This window comes from Cyprinodon tularosa, unplaced genomic scaffold (genome assembly GCF_016077235.1).
Source record: "Cyprinodon tularosa strain WSP-4 unplaced genomic scaffold, ASM1607723v1 ctg554, whole genome shotgun sequence".
Lineage (NCBI taxonomy): Eukaryota > Metazoa > Chordata > Actinopteri > Cyprinodontiformes > Cyprinodontidae > Cyprinodon > Cyprinodon tularosa.
This window is the reverse complement of record NW_024039290.1, coordinates 296200-317301: the sequence shown is the minus strand read 5'-3', so window position 1 is coordinate 317301 and position 21102 is coordinate 296200. Positions and strand designations below refer to the sequence as shown.

The 21102-nt window shown below is 39.7% G+C and overlaps 3 protein-coding genes across 7 annotated transcripts in view; 1 reads left to right on the top strand and 2 right to left on the bottom strand.

Annotated features, from left to right (window-relative positions):
- mark4 (microtubule affinity regulating kinase 4) overlaps positions 1-3624 on the bottom strand; it is a 92409-nt gene extending 88785 nt beyond the window's left edge. For 2 of the 5 annotated variants that reach the window (XM_038305258.1, XM_038305260.1), the window contains exon 1: positions 116-1047. In XM_038305258.1, the coding sequence (XP_038161186.1) occupies positions 116-163 (48 nt within the window). In that variant the 5' untranslated portion in view covers positions 164-1047. Of the gene's footprint in view, positions 1-115; positions 1049-3087 lie in introns of those variants that run through there. The other 3 variants (XM_038305257.1, XM_038305259.1, XM_038305256.1) reach the window with 3 other exon arrangements.
- Positions 3625-7671: 4047 nt separating this feature from the next.
- Positions 7672-14272, top strand: si:dkey-182i3.11 (leucine-rich repeat-containing protein 15). Its single transcript, XM_038305261.1, has 3 exons — positions 7672-7772; positions 8117-8362; positions 9885-14272. The coding sequence occupies exons 2-3, from the start codon at positions 8117-8119 to the stop codon at positions 11742-11744; spliced, it is 2106 nt and encodes a 701-aa protein (XP_038161189.1). The 5' UTR covers positions 7672-7772; the 3' UTR covers positions 11745-14272.
- Positions 14273-18374: 4102 nt separating this feature from the next.
- The window catches only part of si:dkey-182i3.10 (zinc finger protein 729), a 25511-nt gene continuing 22783 nt past the window's right edge, over positions 18375-21102 (bottom strand). Inside the window, exons 11-12 of the mRNA XM_038305304.1 lie at positions 19622-20367; positions 18375-19342 (exon numbers count right to left, since the gene is read on the bottom strand). Coding sequence (XP_038161232.1) covers positions 19076-19342; positions 19622-20367 — 1013 coding nt within the window. The 3' untranslated portion in view covers positions 18375-19075. The remainder of the gene's footprint in view (positions 19343-19621; positions 20368-21102) is intronic.

Here is a 21102-nt window from a genome sequence, read left to right as displayed (position 1 = left end):
CCCTGATTTAGAGGAGAGTTATTGGTCCCCCCCTTTAGCCCTCCCTTAGGGGCGCCCCTGGCAGCCTCTAAAGGTGACACAGATTATCAGACCGCCTGTGTTTTCATTTACTTACATGGTCCTGGTTCCGCTCGTTTCCAGGCAGTGCTGTGCGTAAAGACATTGTTCCTCCCTGAGTGAGTCCTCCAGGTGATAAATTAAATAGCGTGCAGAGTTTATTTCTCCCAACTTGCTTAAAACGGAGAGAAAAAAAATCCAGCCAAGCTTGGAGAAGAGAAGCAGGAGGACAGCTTCAATCCTTTGCAATCCTCATTCCTACAGTCCGTGAAGGCAGCGCAGGTCACCCAGACGGTGATCCAGATTAAAGTGATGCGTTAAAAACAAACCGGTATCATCCACGTCCACCTCATATTCCAGAGAAAATCACCACCCCCTGCTTCTAAATTAGCTTTCCACTTTCCTCCCCCCCTGAACCCCCCCTCACAGACCCTACCGGATCATTGCTCTAGAACCCGGCAAATCCTGCTGATCATCGGTTTACATTCAGCTGCATCATGCTGAAGCGACGAGGACGAACAACCGCTGAGGTTAAAATAAAAAAACTTACAGGAGGCTGATTCAGGTGCAAAAACCGGCAGTTGGTGCCCACCGTTAGCTAGCTAATGGGGGTTTAATGAGCTCCGATAAATTAGCCCGTTAAATAGAACCAAACCCGGCTGAGACACAGTTTCTGGAAGTCGGCGGACAGCCACGGCCTCGGGATGTAAATCATTGACCAACTGCGGGTGTGAGAAAGGAAAGCGGCCGCCTCTCACTCAGTCCTTTCCCTGGCTCCTCTCTGCGGTCCAACCCGCCCTGTGGCTCTTCTCATTGTCGCGGTGAAATAAAACACGTCGGAGTGGGAACTCTGTGTCCAGGCGGTGTCAAAAACATTATTTGTTGCTATAAGATGGTTAAAAAAAAAGACGAATGAAAACGGAACCTTCCTATGTCAAGCTTTGAAGAGCCTCGGTGACAATAAGGGAGGGAGGGAGGGACGTCAGCAACAACAGGCAGGGCTGCTGCTTCACTCACGGTGCCTTCAGGTGCCGCGCAGAAAATTGGACAGACGGCATGGAAAGCTATTGTTGCGTTTAATTGATGCTCGGACGCGCGAGTTTCCGATTTTAACGGTGGAAGCTAAATGAAATCTGCATTAGAATAATCCTGAAGGTTGGAATTCCATTCTTTTGAATATCAATTGATTTATTTATCCAAAACATACACTGAACGAGTTGATAAAGAAATGCATTTAATTTCATAATCTAATTCATGTTACATTTTTAGATATAGGCCTATGTATGGATTCAAATACATCAAAATGCAATAGAACAATGTGAAAGAAAGTCACTATTGGGGTAAATGTAAACAAATCAACAAATTAGCAAAGGTTATGGCACTAAATTTATAACAGCTGCAACCAATGGGGGTCAAAACAGAGGGCCAATAAACTAAAACACAGTTTGAGTGAATCAATAAACAATTAATATGCATAACTAACGTGTTGAATTCATCAACCATGACAGAAGACATGTTTGAGTGTGGTAATTGAATTTTTGACTACTTGTCCTATCAGATGGAGGTCAGGGCTTTCTGCAGGCCAGTCAAACACATCCACACCTAACTTTCTCATTCATGTCTCTACCAGCCTTACTTTATGCAGTTATGATGGAGGAGGAAACTGGGCGTATCCAAACTGTTCCCAGAAAGGTGTGGCAAGGAATTGTCCAAATTGTCTTCTGTTTAAGCTTGTAGAATCCCTTTCACTGGAACTAAGGTACCAAGGCATCCAGTTCTCCTGGCTAGCACCAAACCCAGACTTATCCATCAGTTTGTCATATAGAGAAGCAGAGTTCATCACTCTGGATAACCCACCTCCACCATCCAAGAATCCAGTGGTTGACTGCTCTCCACAGCTGCATCTGATGCTTTTATTGCACTATACAGTATGGCTTGGCTGCAGCTGGTGGGCCATGAAAGCCAACCCATGAAGCTCCCTATTCTTTGTTCTTGAGCTGGTCTTAAGGCCACATAAAAGTCAGCATCAGTCTCTTCCACCTGATATCACAGATGATAGTGGTATAATCAGAAGCAAGAATATTGAACAACTGGACTTTTACATTCCCTTTTTCTGGAATTCATTGCAGATGTTTCTAAAAACAGTTTGCATGCTTAGAAAACCTGATTCCCATTATTTTAAACAATGAGGTACTATTTTTGGCATTATAGAGAAACTCTGGATATCAGCTGCAACGGCATAAGGTCTGCCATGGATATCGGCCCAAATTTCTACTCTCTTAAATGTACATCCCTAATTAATTATATTTTGCTGAAAGGAAAAAAAAAAGTTTATTTCTGTTAATTTCCCCAACTTCTGACAGTTTAACATAGTTTATACCCACTGCTAGAAAAAAAAAAGTACCTTAAACATTTAAAACTATTTTTACAATATGACGCCTAAATACGAGTACATAATTTACTCTCATAGATGATTTTCTTTTTTATAATAAATGCAAGATTGCAACCATTAGGAGAAAATGTATACACAAACACCTGCTGATTTAATGTGTTACTGTAGCAATCTGAAAAGGTTTATCAAATTTAAACTCAAACAGAAAGGATTGAAACAGAGACTCTGATGGAATTAAATTCAATCCGGGAAGTGTTTTTTTATTTTCCAAAATACAGACACAGTTATCTCAAACACGGAGCCAAACTGGATTAGAAGTGACTAAAGCAGAATATCATTTTAAGCGCCTGACCTCAAGCCTGTCCATGGTTCATCGGTTATGCATTAAATTTAATCAATCACCCAGAATAAGAATAATCTAATAATACAGAAACTAAATGATAAATCTCTGTTGTTGGCTGATGTATTTAAACTTCATGCCTTGCTCGATTACTAAGATATTGTAATTCTTTAATTAGATAAAGAATTTGGAATCTAATAAACTCATCTGGAGATCCCTCAGTAAAGCTTTCAGAACAATTAGGAGAGATGAGAATATTGAGCTTGATTAGATTTATTATAGCAAAAAAAGATCTTACCTGGACAGAAGTGAACATGTTGGAGCGTATCCAAGGCCTCATCGCTCCTCAGTAGCCGCACACTTCCCAGTTATTCCTGAGAGCCCCGCAGACTGAAGGGAGCAGAGGATGGTGGGACAACATGCAGCGGGGCAGAGCTCTGCTGTCGTAACGGCTGCAGGATCGATGCCGTAAAAATCAACTGCAGAGTTTCAGCCACCGAGTTTGAACACAGTGTTTCTGAGAACATCATCTGCATCACGGTCCGGTCAGCTGTGAATAAACTAATTAAAAGGAAAAAGCCTGAACCTGTCGATACTTTAATGGGATTTAGAAAAGACGAGGATGTGGTGGTCTGTTCCTATTGGTCTTTACACTCATTTCTAAATGTAGAAAGCCGTCAGATTTGTGCAAATCGGAACACATCAGCAGGAATGGATCCAACTACAAACCACAGCAGATATAAAGGAAACCAAAGCATACACTACATGGCTCACTGTTCTAGTTGGCATGGGAGGTTCTAAACGGGGGCCAACAGGGGTCAGCGGCTCTGAAGAACTGGTCCAGGCCCCTGTAGTGAAGACATAATAATAGATTTTATAATAAACAAATAACAGCCACACACATATATATAGACAGTAAATGATAACTTCCTTGGAACAGTTTTATTCTAACAATGATGGGAGAATTAAGATGTTGCACTTTTAGCTCAAGTCATATTAAGGTTTTCTTCTATTATATCTGAGGTTTCCAGAGCTGATTCTCTTCAAACAATGATCCATTGCCCTGTTTGTTTCATCCTTTCGTTAAGTTTCCCCCATGAAAATAAAAAATGGCCCCACCCTGCTTCCTGTGCTAAATTTGGTCTAGAACCACCTCTCCTGGACACATCTTTAGCTTAGATAGAATAATGCAAACAAATTTTCTAGGCTGAGAACACAGGCCTACTGAGCTCAACCCCAATAAGCTGGTGATAATAGGTGCTGTCTCTGCCAATCCTCGCTGCAGTTGCTCTGACGATGCCCTGACCTGTAATCTGGAAGGGATTACAGCCGGTTTGACCTACTGTACACCCGTTGCCTGTTCCTGCAGTCCATTTAGATAGCTCCTGATGTCATTCATCAGGGATTTTAAAATAAGTGTAGCACAAACTGAAAAACACAAATGTTCCTCACTTTAGTGAGAACTTGGCAGCTTGTGTTTTATATGTAAAAAAAAAAATAATAATAATAATAATTTCTTCATTCCAAAGTGATAAAACAAACAAGAGGCAAACAGCTGGATAAAATGGAGAAAATTATCACTATTTTAAAATAATCATAGAAATAACACTAACATCAAAGAAACTGAGGGAATCCCAGTAAGAGTAAAACACCTGTGCCCTCTACTGGTAGGTGAGAATATAGCATTATTCAAGATACTAGCACAGCATCCAGTTTGGAGCACTGATCTCTATTTATTCACTGGTTTGCTGATAGTAGGGGGTTGAAGTAAAGCCACTGGCCGCCATATTGGTAGTCCCTAGTAAGACCGGTCTAAGTGTAAACAATATGTGCATTACAGCATCGAACAGCAAGGATTTTCTCATTTTCAGGGGGACTTAAGACTTTTACAATAAAGATAAATTCATCACTTGCTATTTTATAGCATAACTAGATTACTTTAACTTCTAATAAAAAAAAATAGGCACACCACATTAAATAGTCAGTATGAAGTCTCTAAATCATGTAATATAACATATTATACAAATCCATCACAACAAAATGAATGGTAATTTAGCATAATACTCAAGTGCCAAATGTGCTAAATTGATTATGTACATGTAATATTCATGTATTGATGACATTATTGTTGTTATATTACATTTAATTTACATCAAGACTGAATTACAAGTACATGTCTGCTAATGCTATAGTATTTTCCTATTTGCTAATTGTGCATGAATGAAGCCATATACCTTTATGCTGTGTCTGTACATCAGCCTTTAAAAATGTTAGAGTTGCTTTTTTTCAACAATATAACATGCAATATATTTCATGACTTTTTCAAATGACAAATGCAACAAACATTACAAAAACGACAGCGTCATCCACTTAATATAGAATTACTACCTTGACATTTCACAGTAAATGACTTTCTATTTTCTAACATTAGACACAATGTCAATGACTAACTCAGACAATGTCTTCCAGGCAGCCTGAGATAGCCAGAATAATGTTGGCCTACATACGTACTATACTGTAGGATACATTGGTGTATATATGGATTTTTCTTTGTTAGTACATCTACTGACAGTGAAATTACCTGTGGAACGTCTTCCCACAGCTGGCAAACTGCTTGTTTTTGCAGCCAAATGCTACATATGTAGGCATTTTTACTGCACATCTCCGTGGGAGTGGGGAGTACCAACATGCTGGCCGGTGGCTTCACTTTTTTCAGGCAATCAGCATTTCAGTGAATAAATAGAGATCAGTGGTTTGGAGTGAAAAAGCAAACCAAACAATATGGCAAGCAGAGAATTTATCTGCAGATTATCACATAGTTAGAATACAAATAGACAAAAATACACAAAACCCAGAGCAGGTGGTCAAGTATGGACAAAAACTGTTACCCAAGCACACCAGGAATTGTTAAGTAAATCATTTTATTTTCATTTGTAAAGAGCTGGGAGACGTTTCCCAGTCAGGTCTTTAGCTCTTACCCATATGCTTTCTATAGTATTAAGATCAGAACTTTGCAATGGCCTCTGTTCCTTAAGTCATTTAATGACAAACCAGTGTGCATTATAAGGGTCATTGCTCAGTTGGCACCAAACCGTTACTTGAGGTTTTGGGATATCTCTCAGTACATTCACATTTTAAAGTTATTTTCTTAAGGAAACATCTACTTTGCAAAGTGCACCACTTCCTCCAGCAGCAAAACACACACAGAAAATTATGTGGCATCCAATTTATGTCACATTTTGTTGCAGTGCAAGCCACATTTATTTATTTATTTATTTATTTATTTATTTATTTATTTATTTATTTATTTATTTATTTATTTATTTATTTATTTATTTTAAAGTTTCATCAGACTACTACACATTTGTCCAGAAATCCAAATCTTTATTCAAGCTTTTTGTTGTTGCTTATGGAGTAATGTGTGGCCTTTATGCCCAAAAAGGCAAACTATTTACAGTTTTTTTCTTTATGCTTTTACTCTGATATTGATTCATTTTGCACCAAAAAAGTGTATTCTCTAGAACATAGAAAGTGTCTCCTTTTTTTTATGAAAGTCCCTAGTTGTTTCTACGTGGCTATAGCTCGTTGTTCATCTTGTACAGATCAATGCAGCGACTTCAGGCATCTGGGGATTGTATCTTGTATATTTATTTTCCCAACTGTTCTGGTTGGTTCAAATCCATATGAATCCACAGATGTGCACATGTAGAGAGGAATGGAGCTCACTGGTCAGTTTTCTGCCATTCATCCAAACTTTATCAAGATTAAGAATGTTTACAAATTGGGAAAAAATTATCAGTGAACTCAGCCTTTCTGTCTTAATTTATATTTAGGGGGATAAAAAAAAATGTGTGTGTGTGTGTGTATATATATATATATATATATATATATATATACACACATATATAATATTATGATTTAGTCCGTCAGAAATCTATTAATTTTTTAAAAACTTTTTATTTAAATTAAAGAACATCCGATTGAAGAGTACAAATATGTCAGGGGATGTGCCTTAGCAGACAAGAACAAATATATACCATAGCAAGAGGGACAGAAAAACAAACAAAACATAAATGCCAGTATATATAGATATATATTTTCTATGATAATAAGCTGTTCAGAATTGAAAGTTGAAAACAAATTAATTTGTTGTTGCTTTTCTGTTTGTGAATCGAGGTTTGACTTTTGTTTAAGTCAAGGAATTTCTGTAGGATAACTAAAAGATTGATAAAGAAAATCTTTGGATACTCTTAAGCAGCCGCTTCCACTAATAATGGCCATTTAATGGTTTATCACATGCAAAACGGGTGCAGCCCATTTTACTCTACAGCTGAAAACCAGACAGAATGTATTTTCCTACAGCAGCTGAAAATCTAAAATATTTGAATCCACATTGTAACAGAAATGTTGCTAGAAAGTTTTAGAGTGTGGACACTACAAGAAGAAACTAAGAAAGATCACATGAAGTGCAGTTCACAATAACGCCAGACTTACATTTTTCAGGTAGTGTTTGGCAGGATAAACCCTGTGAATGTTGTACATTTGATAATAGGGAGAAAGTGATGCCAGAACCATTTTAAAAGAGTTCTGGAGGTGACCACCAGGAGTCTCCTTTTCTCTTCACTGATGCTGCATGATGCTGTGCAGAGGGCACAGATGTTTTACTCTTTCTGGGATTCAGTCAGTTTCTCTGATGTTAGTGTGGCAGTAAAAAGTTTAGAAAATATGTTTTCCCCTTTATTTCTATTATTTTAAAATGTTGTGAATTGGACTTTTTCTACCTCCTTTTTTCTCTTAGTATTTTTTTTTTTTTTTTGAGAGACACAGATGCATCTGCAGGACAAAGAAACTGAAAAAAACCCCACAGAGAATATTTTCTGCTTCCGCACCTGCAGAGCAAAACTCTTCAGTCATCTAGGAAGATCAGTCGGGTCCGGTTTTACCAGAACACAGCTTAAAGGCAGCACTGTTTTCAAGTAAGAGGTAAGATTGGATTTAAAACTATTTAAAAATGAACTCACATTGATGTTATACACATATAAAAATATTAGCATACACATAAATGCTGAAACTCTCTGTATTTCAAACATATATATATATATATATATATATATATATATATATATATATATATATATATATATATATATATATATATATATATATATATATATATATATATATATATATATGTACATATATGTACATATATAAATCTGTATGTATATATATGTATATTTTACATGTATATATATGAATATATATGTGTGTTAAAAAGTGAAAGAAGACTTTAATAAATGTTTTTCAATGACTTTTTTTGTATTTAGATGTTTCGATGTGCATTGCTGCAGCTGATGATGCTGGCAGCTCTAACTCTGGCCTCTCTGGGCCTGCTGGCCTGGGCGTCGGACCTCTGCCCGGCCCGCTGCCAATGCTCTGAGAACCAAACCACTGTTACATGTCATGGTAAAGGACTGAGCCAGATACCCCCACTGCCAGCAGGAACATTGCAGTTGTTCATCTCGCACAACAAGATCAAGGAGATACCTGAACACGGGCTGAACGAACTGCAGGTACAGAGCTGCACTCTGTTTTCGTGATGAATGCAGGTTATTGTGGCTTTTTGGTTAAAGGCTGCAGCCGGGTTCTCTGTACAAGCATAGAAAGCAAAACCTTCTGAAACTAGCTGACACACATACTGCAGTGGCAAAAGGTCTAGGCAGTGAAACGCTTTCTGGTGTTTTTTAGACTTTCTAGAGTTGGTTCTTTATAACTAAAGCTGTTCTCTCTGACGTGCTGGATGTGATCAAAACCTGACTTGGGGCTCAAAGTACATCAAACTTTGCTGTTTTTTGTTTCCCTACTTCCCTTCTTTTTAAATCTTCTTAGTCATTTAATTACTTTACACTTCGGGCTCCACCATGATGAAAATCCTCAAGATAATCACCAAACTGTCCATGTCGAGGCTGAGAATTTGACCTAACTCTTTATGCATGGCAGTGTTCTTCAGCAGAACTAGGAGCAATTCCATGTCACACTTGGTTTAGATCAGGTTTCTTTATTGTTGGGTCCCGTTTGTTCCATTATCCTTTCCAAAACGATCAGGAGGATTTCCAATCTCCTGCAGTCCACGTTGTTCTTCCTGGAAAGTTTTAGGATGTTTGTAGTTGCAAAGAAGTACCTTTCTCCTTGCTCTTCTACTATCTACAAAGGTTGTTTTTTTTTTGTTTTTACTGCACTGTTTTTCTGACAGTAGGCTGACAGGAAATGATGGTATGAGAAAGGGGGAAGGACATGTGGCAAAGGACCACAGGTTGGTTTCTAACCCGGGTCGGTCACATCAAGGACTAAACACTAAGCACTGTGTCACCTGCACAGCCTGTACAAAAGTTTTGCCCTTACTGTCGATGCGGGTGCATTTGTGCCAGCTGCTCTGCTCTGGTGAGCATATTTAAGGGATCAAGGTCTGGGATCCCTTAAAAAATATATATTTTTTTTTACTTGAAGGAGATCTTCTTGGTAAGATGAAAGGTTTATTAACTGATGGAAGAGACCAAAACCCTTTCTTCTAATCACACCATACAGACAGAAACCCTATAGATAGAATACATGTTAGAATGGCCTAGTCAAAGTCCAGACCAGAATTAAATCAAGATTGCATGACAATGATGGAAAATTTTTCCAATCTAACAGGGCGAGATGTTTTTGAAAAAAGAGTCTTGTAGAGACACCCAAAAAAAGACATGCAGCTGTTAATGCTGCAGCAGCCGGTTCCAATGAAAACTACTTCAGGGAGGCTAAAGAGACTTTCACACCTTCATATCTACTGTGGATATAAAACTCAATGGTTAGATGTATAGAAATGCAGAGAAAATGTTTGTTTGTTTGTTTTTTGGAATAAAACTCACTTCACTGAAATTCTTTAAGCAGACATTTGGCTTGATGTGCACAATACTTTTTAAAAATAAGGGCAAACGTTTCACCACAGCTGTAGATCACAACAGCCTGTTTATTCCAACATCATGAGTAAGAAATGTAGAAATGTGTATCTAGGTGTTAAAAACATCTCTAACCTGCTTCCTGTGCAAACTTTAGGTCCTGGACCTCAGACAGAACCAGCTTGGTGGCTTTCTAAAACTCAACCCAGTTTGGCCCAGTATGGCCCAGTTAACAAGACTGCTCCTTCGTGACAACGCTCTGACATCACTGCATTGGGGGCAGTTCCTAAACTGTCCCTCTCTTGTCTTCTTGGATCTGAGTAAGAACCGGATCAAGCATCTAACAGAAGGATTCCTCAGCGACTTAGCTAGTCTAAAGACGCTGCTTCTGAGCCACAACCAGATCGAAACGCTGCAGGAGGGGGCGCTGGATGGAGCCCTCGGACTCACTGAGCTCTGTCTGGACTTTAACAGTTTAAGGCAAATAGAGGTTGGCGTCTTCATGAAATCCAAGAGACTGGAGAAGCTTGTTCTGTCTAACAACCAGATCATACAAGTTGGAGAAGCCACTTTCAGAGGAGCAGTGGGTCTTAAACATCTTGATCTGAGTGGTAACCGGCTGCAGGCTGTTCCATCGGAGGCGCTGAGGGATTTAAAGAAGCTTCAGCTTCTGAATTTGGGGCTAAACCATTTGTTCACCCTTCCAGCAGACGGTTTCCCCTCACTGACTCAGCTGCTTCATCTCTGCTTGAAAAGAAACAACCTGACCAGTCTGCCGGAGAGCTCCCTCTCAGGTCTGGTTAATCTGAGCGAGCTGGATCTCAGTCAAAACTTTCTATCTTCTCTTCCTGCTGATGTTTTTAGAGACCTGGTCAACCTCAACCTTCTGGATCTGTACATGAACCGACTGACAGAACTTCCCCCTGATGTTTTCAGAAACTTAATCAATCTGTCAGAGCTGCGGCTGGATGGAAACAACATCTCCACACTCCTGTCTGGGGTTTTTCACACGCTAGTCAAACTACAAGACTTAGAGTTGTCTCATAACCACATCCTGGAACTCCATCCTGCCCTGTTCACCAACCTCATGTCTCTGCAGAACCTTCAATTGGCTCACAACCATCTAAAGCAACTTCCTGAGGGCCTTTTTCACAAGCTGCAGGCCCTCAAAGAGCTGCACCTGGATGATAACCACATCAGTTCCCTCCACCCATCAGTCTTCCATGGATTAATAAGAGCAACCACAGTGAGCCTCTCCAACAACCAGCTTTCATCTCTACATCCTGACCAGTTCAGGGATCTTTCTGGGTTAAAAGAGTTAAAATTGGACAGAAACCAGATTGTTAAACTCCCCTCTAACTTGTTCACCACTCTTGGAAAACTTGCAACACTAGATATGGGCAACAATAACCTCACTGAGCTGTCTTTCCACAGCTTTGAAGGGCTGAAGAAACTTAAAAATCTGCGAATGAGCTTCAATCCGCTTCAGAGTGTTTGTCGCAATGCCTTCAAGAACCTCGGCAAGCTCCGCACTCTTCTGCTGCAGAGCAACAGCCTGGAGAGCTTACATCCGGAGCTCTTTGAACCACTAACAAAGCTAAAAGAACTGAACCTGGATGGAAATAAGCTGGCCCACCTGGATCCTGGGGTCTTTCAAGGGCTTAAAGACCTCCAGGAGCTAAGTCTAAAGTCAAACCAGCTTAGGTCCCTGCAGAAAGAGACTCTGGACCCTCTAAAAGGATTGAAAAGCATCTACCTCTCAGATAATTTGTGGAATTGCAAATATAGCAGTATATTCTACCTATGCAACTGGGTCACCGTGCACAGAGAAAAAGTGAGCGATAAGCCCGCCTGCTACTCCCCCTCCAGGACTGAGCGCCCTCCTCCCCCACAGTCACCGCGCCTCTTACTGGATTACTGTGCTGCAGCTGCTGCACGATGCCCTGCTTTGCTTCCTCTAGAACTGCTGAGCGTGCTCGCACCTTCTCTCATTGCTGCCGCCTTCTGTCACCTATGAAGTGGTCCAAACTTTCCGTACGCCCTCTTCCTTATTTGTCTGCACTTATCATTAGAATTTACATTGCATTGGCCAAAGAAAAAAATCCAAAATGTCTGTGCAAAACTAAAACTCAATGCAGTGATTAAGTAGTTTGTTCAACCCCTGGCAAAAATTATGGAATCCCCAGCATCGGCGGATGTTGATTGTTTAATTTTTTTTAGAAAAAAAGCAGATCACAGACATGACACTAAAGAAAGTCATTTCGAATGGCAACTGTCTGGCTTTAACAGAAATAAAAAAGAAAATGTGGTAGTCAGTAACAGTTACTTTTTTAGACCCAGCAGAGGAAAAAAATACTAAATCACTCAATTCTGAGGAAAGAATTATGGAATCATGAGAAACAAAAGTCACTCCAACACATCAAAACACCTCTGGCTTTTATAACGGCTTGTAGTCTTTGAGGTATGGACTTAATGAGTTAAATGGTACCCTTCATTAATCTGGCTCCAATTTTCTCTGATTGCTGTTGCCAGATCAGCTCTTTCAGGTTGGATCCTTGTCATGAGGCATTTTATTCAACTTCCACCAAATATTTTCAATTGGATTAAGATCCAGATTATTCTCAGGCCATAACATAAACCTTATGTGTCTTTTTTTCAAGGAATGTTTTCACTAGTGATGTTGTGAGATGAGGCGAGGCTTCAAAGGGGGCGTTTCCGCGAGGTGTGTGTTGAGGCTTGTTTCATTTGGGGGAGGAGTGAAAATAGATGACGTCCGAAGCCTCGCTACCCTACTGCTTCAGGAAGTGGTTCAGCTCGCCCGGAACTTCTGCAGGCATTTAAACAGCCTCTGTGTTCAATCAGGTGTGGGAGTTTGTAGTTGAATAGAGTTTGGATATAAACTGAGAATAGATTGGTTGGAAAAACAACTAATCTAGTTGATTAAAACTAGTTTGGTTAGATTAAACAATGTAATGATCAAAATCTGAGCGAGCCACTGGTTACAAATGTAATGGGTTTTAAGTAGTACCTTCCTCAAGAGTTGCCACCTTGCTAGTGGCTTTTAGCTGTAAGAGGTTGTTGCTTCAGTACTTACCTCAGACTTTTGAAAGTTGCAATAATACTTCACAAGTATTTGGGCTAAAGTTACTCATTTTTATTGTTTTGCCCTAGTATAAATATAGATTGGGTAAAAATACTACCAAATTAGAATTAGACATCATCATTTGCACTTTCACTGTCTGCTTGAGCTTATTTAACTAAAATGGCAGAAAAACAGAGAACCTCAAATTATTTTTCTCTTCTAAGACATTTTACACACAAACAAACTTACGAAACGTTTTATTAAACAGACAAATCATTATAAATTTCAAACGAACTTAAACGGGGAAAAAATACACGAAGAACTGCAAAAAAATCGCAGATTATATTTCTAACCGTAGTTCTGCCCTTCACCAGTAGGTGGTGACATGTTTACATGAAGCTTCATGAACTGCGGGGATCGTTGAAGCAATTTGGCAAAACATTTCAATGTTTCGTGAGGCTTCACCATCACTATTTTTCACAGTTTTCGCTCTATAACAAAATGCATCATCATGTTGAAAATGACTTCATCATCCACAAACATCCTTTCAACTGATGGGATAAGAAAAGTGTCCAAAATCAAATCAAAAGGTACACTTGTGCATTTGTTGAAGATGTAATTACAGCCATCTCCCCAGTGGCTTTAACTGACATGCAGCCCCATGGCATCAATGACTGTGGAAATTTGCTTGTCCTCTTCAGGCAGTGATCTTTATAAGTCTAAGTGGAACGGCACCAGAATAAAAATGTCAGAATCATCCTCTTGCCCAATGCAGATTCCAGATTCATCACTGAATACGACTTTCATCCAGTCATCCATAGTCAATGATTGCTTTTCCTTAGCCCATTGTAACCTCATTTTTTTCTGTTGAGGTGTTAATGATGGCTTTCGTTTAGCTTTCCTTTAGGTGGTTTCTTGCAGTTCGGTCACAGACTTTGATTCCAGTTTCCTCCCATTCGATCTTGTATGTTTTGTTGTGCATTTTTGGTTTTTTAAACATATTGCTTTAAGTTTTCTGCCTTCATGCTTTGATATCTTCCTTGGTCTACCAGTATGTTTGCCTTTAACAAACTTCCCATGTTGTTTGTCCAGATTTTAGAGACAGCTGAATGTGAACAACCAACATCTTTTGCAACATTGCGTGATGATTTACCCTCTTTTAAGAGTTTCATAATCCTATTCTGTGTTTCAACTGACATCTCCTGCTCTAGGTGCAGCAGCTCTTCAAAGTGTGATCCCTCCTTCTTTGATGCAGATTAACAAGCAGGTCCCTTTTGATGCAGTTGTCAGTTTTGGGTATATAAATTTACGGGGTAATACCATAATTATGTCCTCAGAATTGAGTGATTCCATATTTTTTTCCCTTGCTTGGTCTAAAAAAGTGACCGTTACTGACTACCACACTTTTTTTTCTTGATTTATTTTAGTTGTTCTTTAAGCCGGCCATTTGCAAGGATTTTAGTTCTGTGTCATGTCTGTGATCTGCATTTTTTAAACAAAATTAAATTAACTTAACTGAATGAACATCTTTCCAGGCCGGGGATTCCAGAACTTTTGCCGGGGGTTGTAGTTGTTTATACCTCTTTAAGGTGCTTACATGTTGTCACATCACTACTGTATATTTTTTAGGATTTCAAATGTGGTTTTACAAACAGATTGTAATAAGTGTGTGGTATTGATTTGTATATGTTGATTTTAAATCAGTGCTGTGATTGTTGTCCAAAGTGCGGCTCTCAGGCCATCTGCAGCCGCCAGAAAGATTTGTCTGTGAACACAACACAAGAATGGTTCCTGTTTACTTTTTGTTTTTACTTTAGGGCGATAACTTTCAGGAGACAGGTAAAAGGTTTAACTCCCCCAGGCCAGTAGGTGGCCTGCTCTCGTTCCAACCTTCAATTGTACCTTTTGCCAGTTTTGCCAGGTCTGCCAATGCTAGTGCTAACTTTGGTTAACATTTGCAACCTCCATGTGGCTGTTGAGCTCATAGACATTATATATGTAGAAGCCTCATTGGATGCTGGCCGACGTGACTAGAGGGCAGCCATCTTTGATCAGACCACAGTTCAGACAGCTGCTGTCAGAATGAATAGGAGGCGCCTTAAATCTCATTTTAGTAACATGAAAGACGACTAAGAGATAATATTAAAAGAATCTCTTATGTCAAAACCCCTTAAAAGACCAAAACTAAATTTTTAATTATCTTTCAGTTAGATAACACATATTCAGATTAAAAGTTTTTTAAACTGAACTCAAACTGGATGAAATATATGCAAAGCAATATATTTTGCAAATAAATATTAATATGATGAATTACATTTTATATTAATAAGATTATGTTTTACAAATATTATATATTTATATAGAATATTATTATTCAGTAATTTAAAGTATTGCTCTTTGATAATGAGTATTATGATCTATTGAACAAAATTAGTTTTAATGTAATTTACAAAATAGTAGAGTTATTATATATATATATATATATATATATATATATATATATATATATATATATATATATATATATATATATATTATATGTTAATCTTTATTTTTTGTCATTGTCAGGACTTTTTTGTCAAATCAAGTGAATGCAAAATTGATGTGTCTTACTAAAGGCTTTTAGTCCTTATAAGTTTGTCTAAATTTTTTCCATATATATATATATATATATTAAACATATTTTATTTGTTATTTTGTTTACACAAGTGTAAAACATATAAGACCCAGATTGGCTTCTTTTTTTTTATTATTTTCTTTGACTTGAATCTGAGAAATGCAATCCCAAGAAAAGCCATTTTCACTCCATGGCAGAGATACTAGGATTCGGTCTGAGATCCATCTCCTGTAACTTCAACCTAACCAGAGGTTAATATTTATATATTTTGGACCCATCAAAATTGATAAAGGAATTATTTATTTTGGGGTGGTGGTGGTCTGGTGTTTAGAGGAGTGTGCTTCTGCTCTGAGAAGGTTGCAAGTACCTGGTTCAATCCCCACAGCCTCCACCCTTGGTCCCTGAGCAAGACCCTTAACCCCACACGGCTCCCAGGGCGCCACACAGTGGCAGCCCACTGCTCCCTGAGGGGATTGGATTTAATGCAGAGGTGAATTTCTCCAGTGTGAGATCATTAAAGGTAAATTATTACATTTTTTTTCAGTAAAATTAATACTTTTATTCTACACCATTGTATATGTTATGTAGATGTACTGTATTCGTTTTGAAAAATCTAGTTTAAATGATGCAAGAATATGAGTCTCAAGATTCACATTTTTTATTTTGCTATCATGAAGAAACTGGAAACAGGCAACAACTTTCACTCAGAGTCTAAACTATCCAAAGACATTAAGTGTTTTTAAAGACACTCTCTCCTTTTGCTCACGTTGTGGAGCAAAACCTAAAGCAGTAGTGCCAAAGTCCTGAAGAGTCACCATCCTGCAGGTTTTACATGCATCCCTGCTTCAACACAATGAATCAACGGAATGGCTGGTGACCAGGCCTCAGCAGAGCTGAAGACTGGTGAGGGAATTAAGTTATGTAATTAAGTGTTGGAAAAGTGATGCATCTAAGGCCCCGTCCACACGAAGTCAAAACGAACACGAAACGCTGATTTTTTCCAAAACGTTTGCCGTAAAGACGGAGACGTAAAATAAATGTGAGCGTCCACACGAATGCATGAAAACGCTGCAAAATGTATGCCAGGCCTGTAAGTGGCGCTGTGGTGCCAAAGCAAAAATAAGCGACGAAATGTTGGGCATGCGCACTAATATTTATACATGGTTGCCCTGCGGGTCCATTTTCGTGGTTAAGTCAAATTCAGGTGCTGAACTATGTCGTCGATATTGCTCTGTTCTTCCTGGAGATATTCCAGAAGAAGATTCTGTTGTAAGCCCGACAGCAGGGTGAGTAGCATTAGCAGCAACGGCGCCATTGTTGTTGTGATACTGGTCGCGCATGCGTGTGTAGAGGCGACGCTATGACGCATGCGTGTAAAAAAAAATATGCGGTTAGAGCGTAAAGATGGAAACGCGAAAACGGCGTTTCGAAATCTTCCCACTCTGAAGGCTGAATAAAAAAAAGATCGTTTACAGACCCCCGAAACGCCGGCTTCGTGTGGATGAGAGGCTGGTTTGGTGAAAAATTTGTGCGTTTAGGCCAGGGTTCGTCTTCGTGTGGACGGGGCCTATAAGCTGAATGATGGTAGCTCCCATGGACAGGAGCTGAGCACCCCCTTTTTTTTCTTTTTATTTTTAAAGTTTTTGATTAAATTCTGAGGTTTAAAAAAAAAAAAGTACTGTAATTTTTCCTTTAATCTTTTGTTACTTATCTGCTGTTTATACCTCTGTTATGTTTATTTGTGAAATTTAGCTCTCTCAGCTTGGTTTTGTACTTAGTCTGTTAATATCATGAAAGAGGAATTCTTAGTTTGTAACTCATCTGTTCCAATCCAACTTGAATAAATGTCAGTCCCTTCATTTTACCATGTGAGGAAATCTATAATAGTTTAATCTTTTACACCCAACTGTTGTCGAATACAGAAGCCTGATGCTGCATTTCACCTCAAAAAAAGAGGTTTAATGAATCTATAGAAGCAAAAAAAAAAAGGTGACCTGTAACTCACCTCAGTATAAAAACAACCACACCCCCAGACTAGGTCTGAAAAAAAGCACTGAAGTGGTTTGGTGCCAACAGACCTTGAAGGGTCAGAGTAGAAATAAGCCATGGGGCTCTATACAGATTTGGTCAGGACACGAGTAACTTGCTGCTAGCTTAGCCTAGCCTAACTCTGCCTTATGAGCAGAGGGACGCTGGTTATTATGCTGAGGAGGATTTATTTGTAAACTCCCCATGTCACTGGAGGTTAAGGGGGGCTTCATTGAGCCCTGTGGGCTGGATCTTCATTTCGAGATGCTTGCATCAAGGCGCTTATTCAGCACTACAAGGGAGGTACTAAAACTTTTGGTTTTAGACAAATAATGCAGATCTAAACAAGCTCACATTGAAAAAATGCAGAGAAAAATTAAAACAGCACCAAATGGACCCAGTTTATCTGCATAAAAAGTGGATTTGGGGTGAGTTAGACTTTAAACAAAGGTAAAGTTGATCCATGCATCCCACTTATTCCATCAGGGTCACAGTGGGGTGCTGGTGCCCCTCTCTTGCAATCTATGGGCGTGAGGTGGGGTACATCCTGGACAGGTCACCACAGAGACACAAAACCATTCACACACACACCTAAGGATAATTTAGAGGAGCCAATTAACCTAACAGTCATGTTTTTGGACTGTGGGAGGATGCTGGAGTACCTGGAGAGAAGCCAAGCATGTTAGAGGAGAACATGCAAACTCTTATGAAAAAAGACCCTGGGCCAGTAATCGGACCCTGAACCTTCTTGCTGAAGGCAACAGTGCTACAAACTGCGCCGCCGCACAGCCCAAGGTCAAGCCCATGATGTATGAATAAAAGTAACCAACAAGAAAAACTCAAGTAAGAATACCTAAAATTTCAGATATGGTTAAAATGTGATCCTAAAAAGTCTCTGACACCATGAAGAAAAAGAGAAATACATTTGGAAACCCGGTTTTTATGCCAAAAATGTTTATAACAGCAGCAGATTTTGACAAAGCAAGGATGGCAACAATGTAAATGTTAACAAAATAGTAAAACTGAGTCACTATTTCCAGAGATTTACGCGGTGTGTCAGAAATTGGACTGTTTTTTTTCACAGAGCGTCAGATTCACCAGAGCCTGGAAAAGGTTCAACACATATTATGTTTAGAGAACTGATCACAAAAACATTAAAGGATCAATCTGAAAATTAAAACCTTTAAAACACTTAAGCTGGGGCTTCTAGTCCCTTAGGAAAACAGTTAAGTCTACATGTGAAGAGTTCGGCTAATGACTGAATTATTTCAAGACTGAGTTAAACGCCTGTTTCCTGCAGCCAGCTGCCTAGAAACATGTTGAGGAACCGATTACCGCTGCAAAAGTAAAAAACAAATAACATTTTGGCTTTTTTTCTGAATGGGCTGTTGATGAGTCAGCATTGTGAACGTAACATCTTCCCAATTTTTATTATTTAACAGAAGAAATCTTTTACAGCTCACGTAAAACCAAATACAGTGTTTCCTGTTAACTTGTTTATCCAACTTGTGCTAAAACAGAATCAGAAAGACACAAAACGGACCCAGAACCTGCTGTTCTGTAAGCCAGGCGGCCAGAAGGCGGTTCCGAAGTCTGGGAAAAGTTCGGTCACAAATTCGTATCACACGTAGAAACACTTGTGATCCTTGAGGTTCCTCAGGTAGGAGAAGCTCTTCCCACACTTGTCGCATATGAACTGTTTCTCTCCGGTGTGGATCTGCTGGTGAGCCTTCAGACTGTTGCCCTGGTTGAAGCAGCGTCCGCAGATGTCGCAGCTGAACGGCTTCTCGCCCGTGTGGATGCGCTGGTGCCTTTTCAGGTTGCCCGTGTTGCCGAAGGATTTCCCACACGTGTCGCAGCTGAACGGCTTCTCGCCAGTATGGACAACCTTTGAAGGAGAGGAGAAGGATGTTGAATATAGCCTAAAAGTTAAGAGATCTTACGCAGCTTCAGCAATGATCAACCATAAGGTTCTGCAACCAGGAAATTAAAGAAAATCTGCTTTAAGGAAATAATGTAATAAAACATCTATGGACTTTGGTTATTTCTGCAAGAAACTGTTATTTTAACTGAGTTAATTTCTTAACAATAATATTCAATTGATTAAATTCTTGTATATAACTTGTAGCACCTAATGGTTACCAGACCCAGAAAAACGTTGGCCTACCTGATGGGACTTCAGGCTGCTCTGCTGCGTGAACAGATGTCCACAGATCTCGCAGGCGTACGGCTTCTCGCCGCTGTGCGCCTTCAGATGGATCTTCAGGTAGCTGGCCGACTTGAAGCTCTTCCCGCAGATGCCGCAGCTGTGAGGCCGCTCCAGCGTGTGCTGCTGCTGGTGCTCGCGCAGCTCGGTGATGGAACAGATGTTCTGCCCGCATTGCAAGCAGCTGCACGGAATGGTCGCCGAGTGTGTCTGGATGTGTTTGCGTAGAGACTCGATGCAAGACACCACCGTGCCGCAGGCGACACAGGTGAGCTTGGTCTCGTCCAGGTGAGCCGTCCTCTGGTGCATCTTTAAGGCGTTTTTCTGGATAAAAGATTTACCGCAGGTCTCGCAGCTGAAGGGACGCTCCCCCGTGTGCAACCGCTGGTGGCCTTTCAGCGTATCCGCCTGGTTGAAGCTTTTGCCGCACGTGTTGCATTTGTACGGCTTTTCGCCGGTGTGAATGCGCAGGTGGCGCTGCAGGTTACCTGGTATCGTGAAGCCTTTGTTGCAGTAATGGCAGTTATACAATCGCTCACCAGTGTGGACCCTCTGGTGCAACTTCAGCCCATGAGCTCGGTAAAAACTTTTACCGCACTGGTCGCAGCGGAACGGACGCAAATCAGCGTGCAGACGCTGATGGTTCCTCAGGAGCTGCTTCAAGGTGAAACCCTTTCCACAAACATCACAGATATGGGGTCTCTCACCTGTAAACATGTTAGAAATGAAGTGAATTAAAACACACAATGAAGTCCTGGACTGTAAAACTAGTATCTGCAATAAATAAAATAAAAAAACGTTGGGCGTGCAGATTTTCTGCAGTCTTCAGTCAGGTTAGGTTAGCTACTATGACACACATTCATAGTAGAACTGTGTCTAGGGAAAAATGGTATTCAACTATGTATTCCAGTTAAATAAAGAGCTCAATGGTAATTCACTCAGACGGCATTTTATTTTCTTTGCAAATAAAGATGGCATGCTATCCAGCCCACTGATCTCCATTTATCCACTGGATTGCTGATTGCCAGAAAAAAGTGAAGCCACCGTCCACCATGTTGGTACTCCCCACTCCCACAGAGGCACTAAAAATGCATACATGTGTAGCATTTGGATTCAAAAACAAGCAGTTTGCCAGCTGTGGGAAGATGTTCCACATGTAATATCACAGTCAGTGGATTTACTAACCTAGAAAACCCAAATACATGCCAATGTATCCAATATGTAGCGTAACATTAGTCTGGCTATCTAGGACTGACTCGAAGACATTGACTAAATTAGCCATTGACATTGTTTCTAATGTAAGAAAATAGAAAGAAGAGTTAATAGAAAGTAATTTACTGCGAAATGCCAATGTATTAATTCTTTATTAAGTGGATGATGCTGTAGTTTTTGTTGTGTTTGTTCCATTTCTCAGTTGAAAAAGTCATGTGCTGAAATAAATT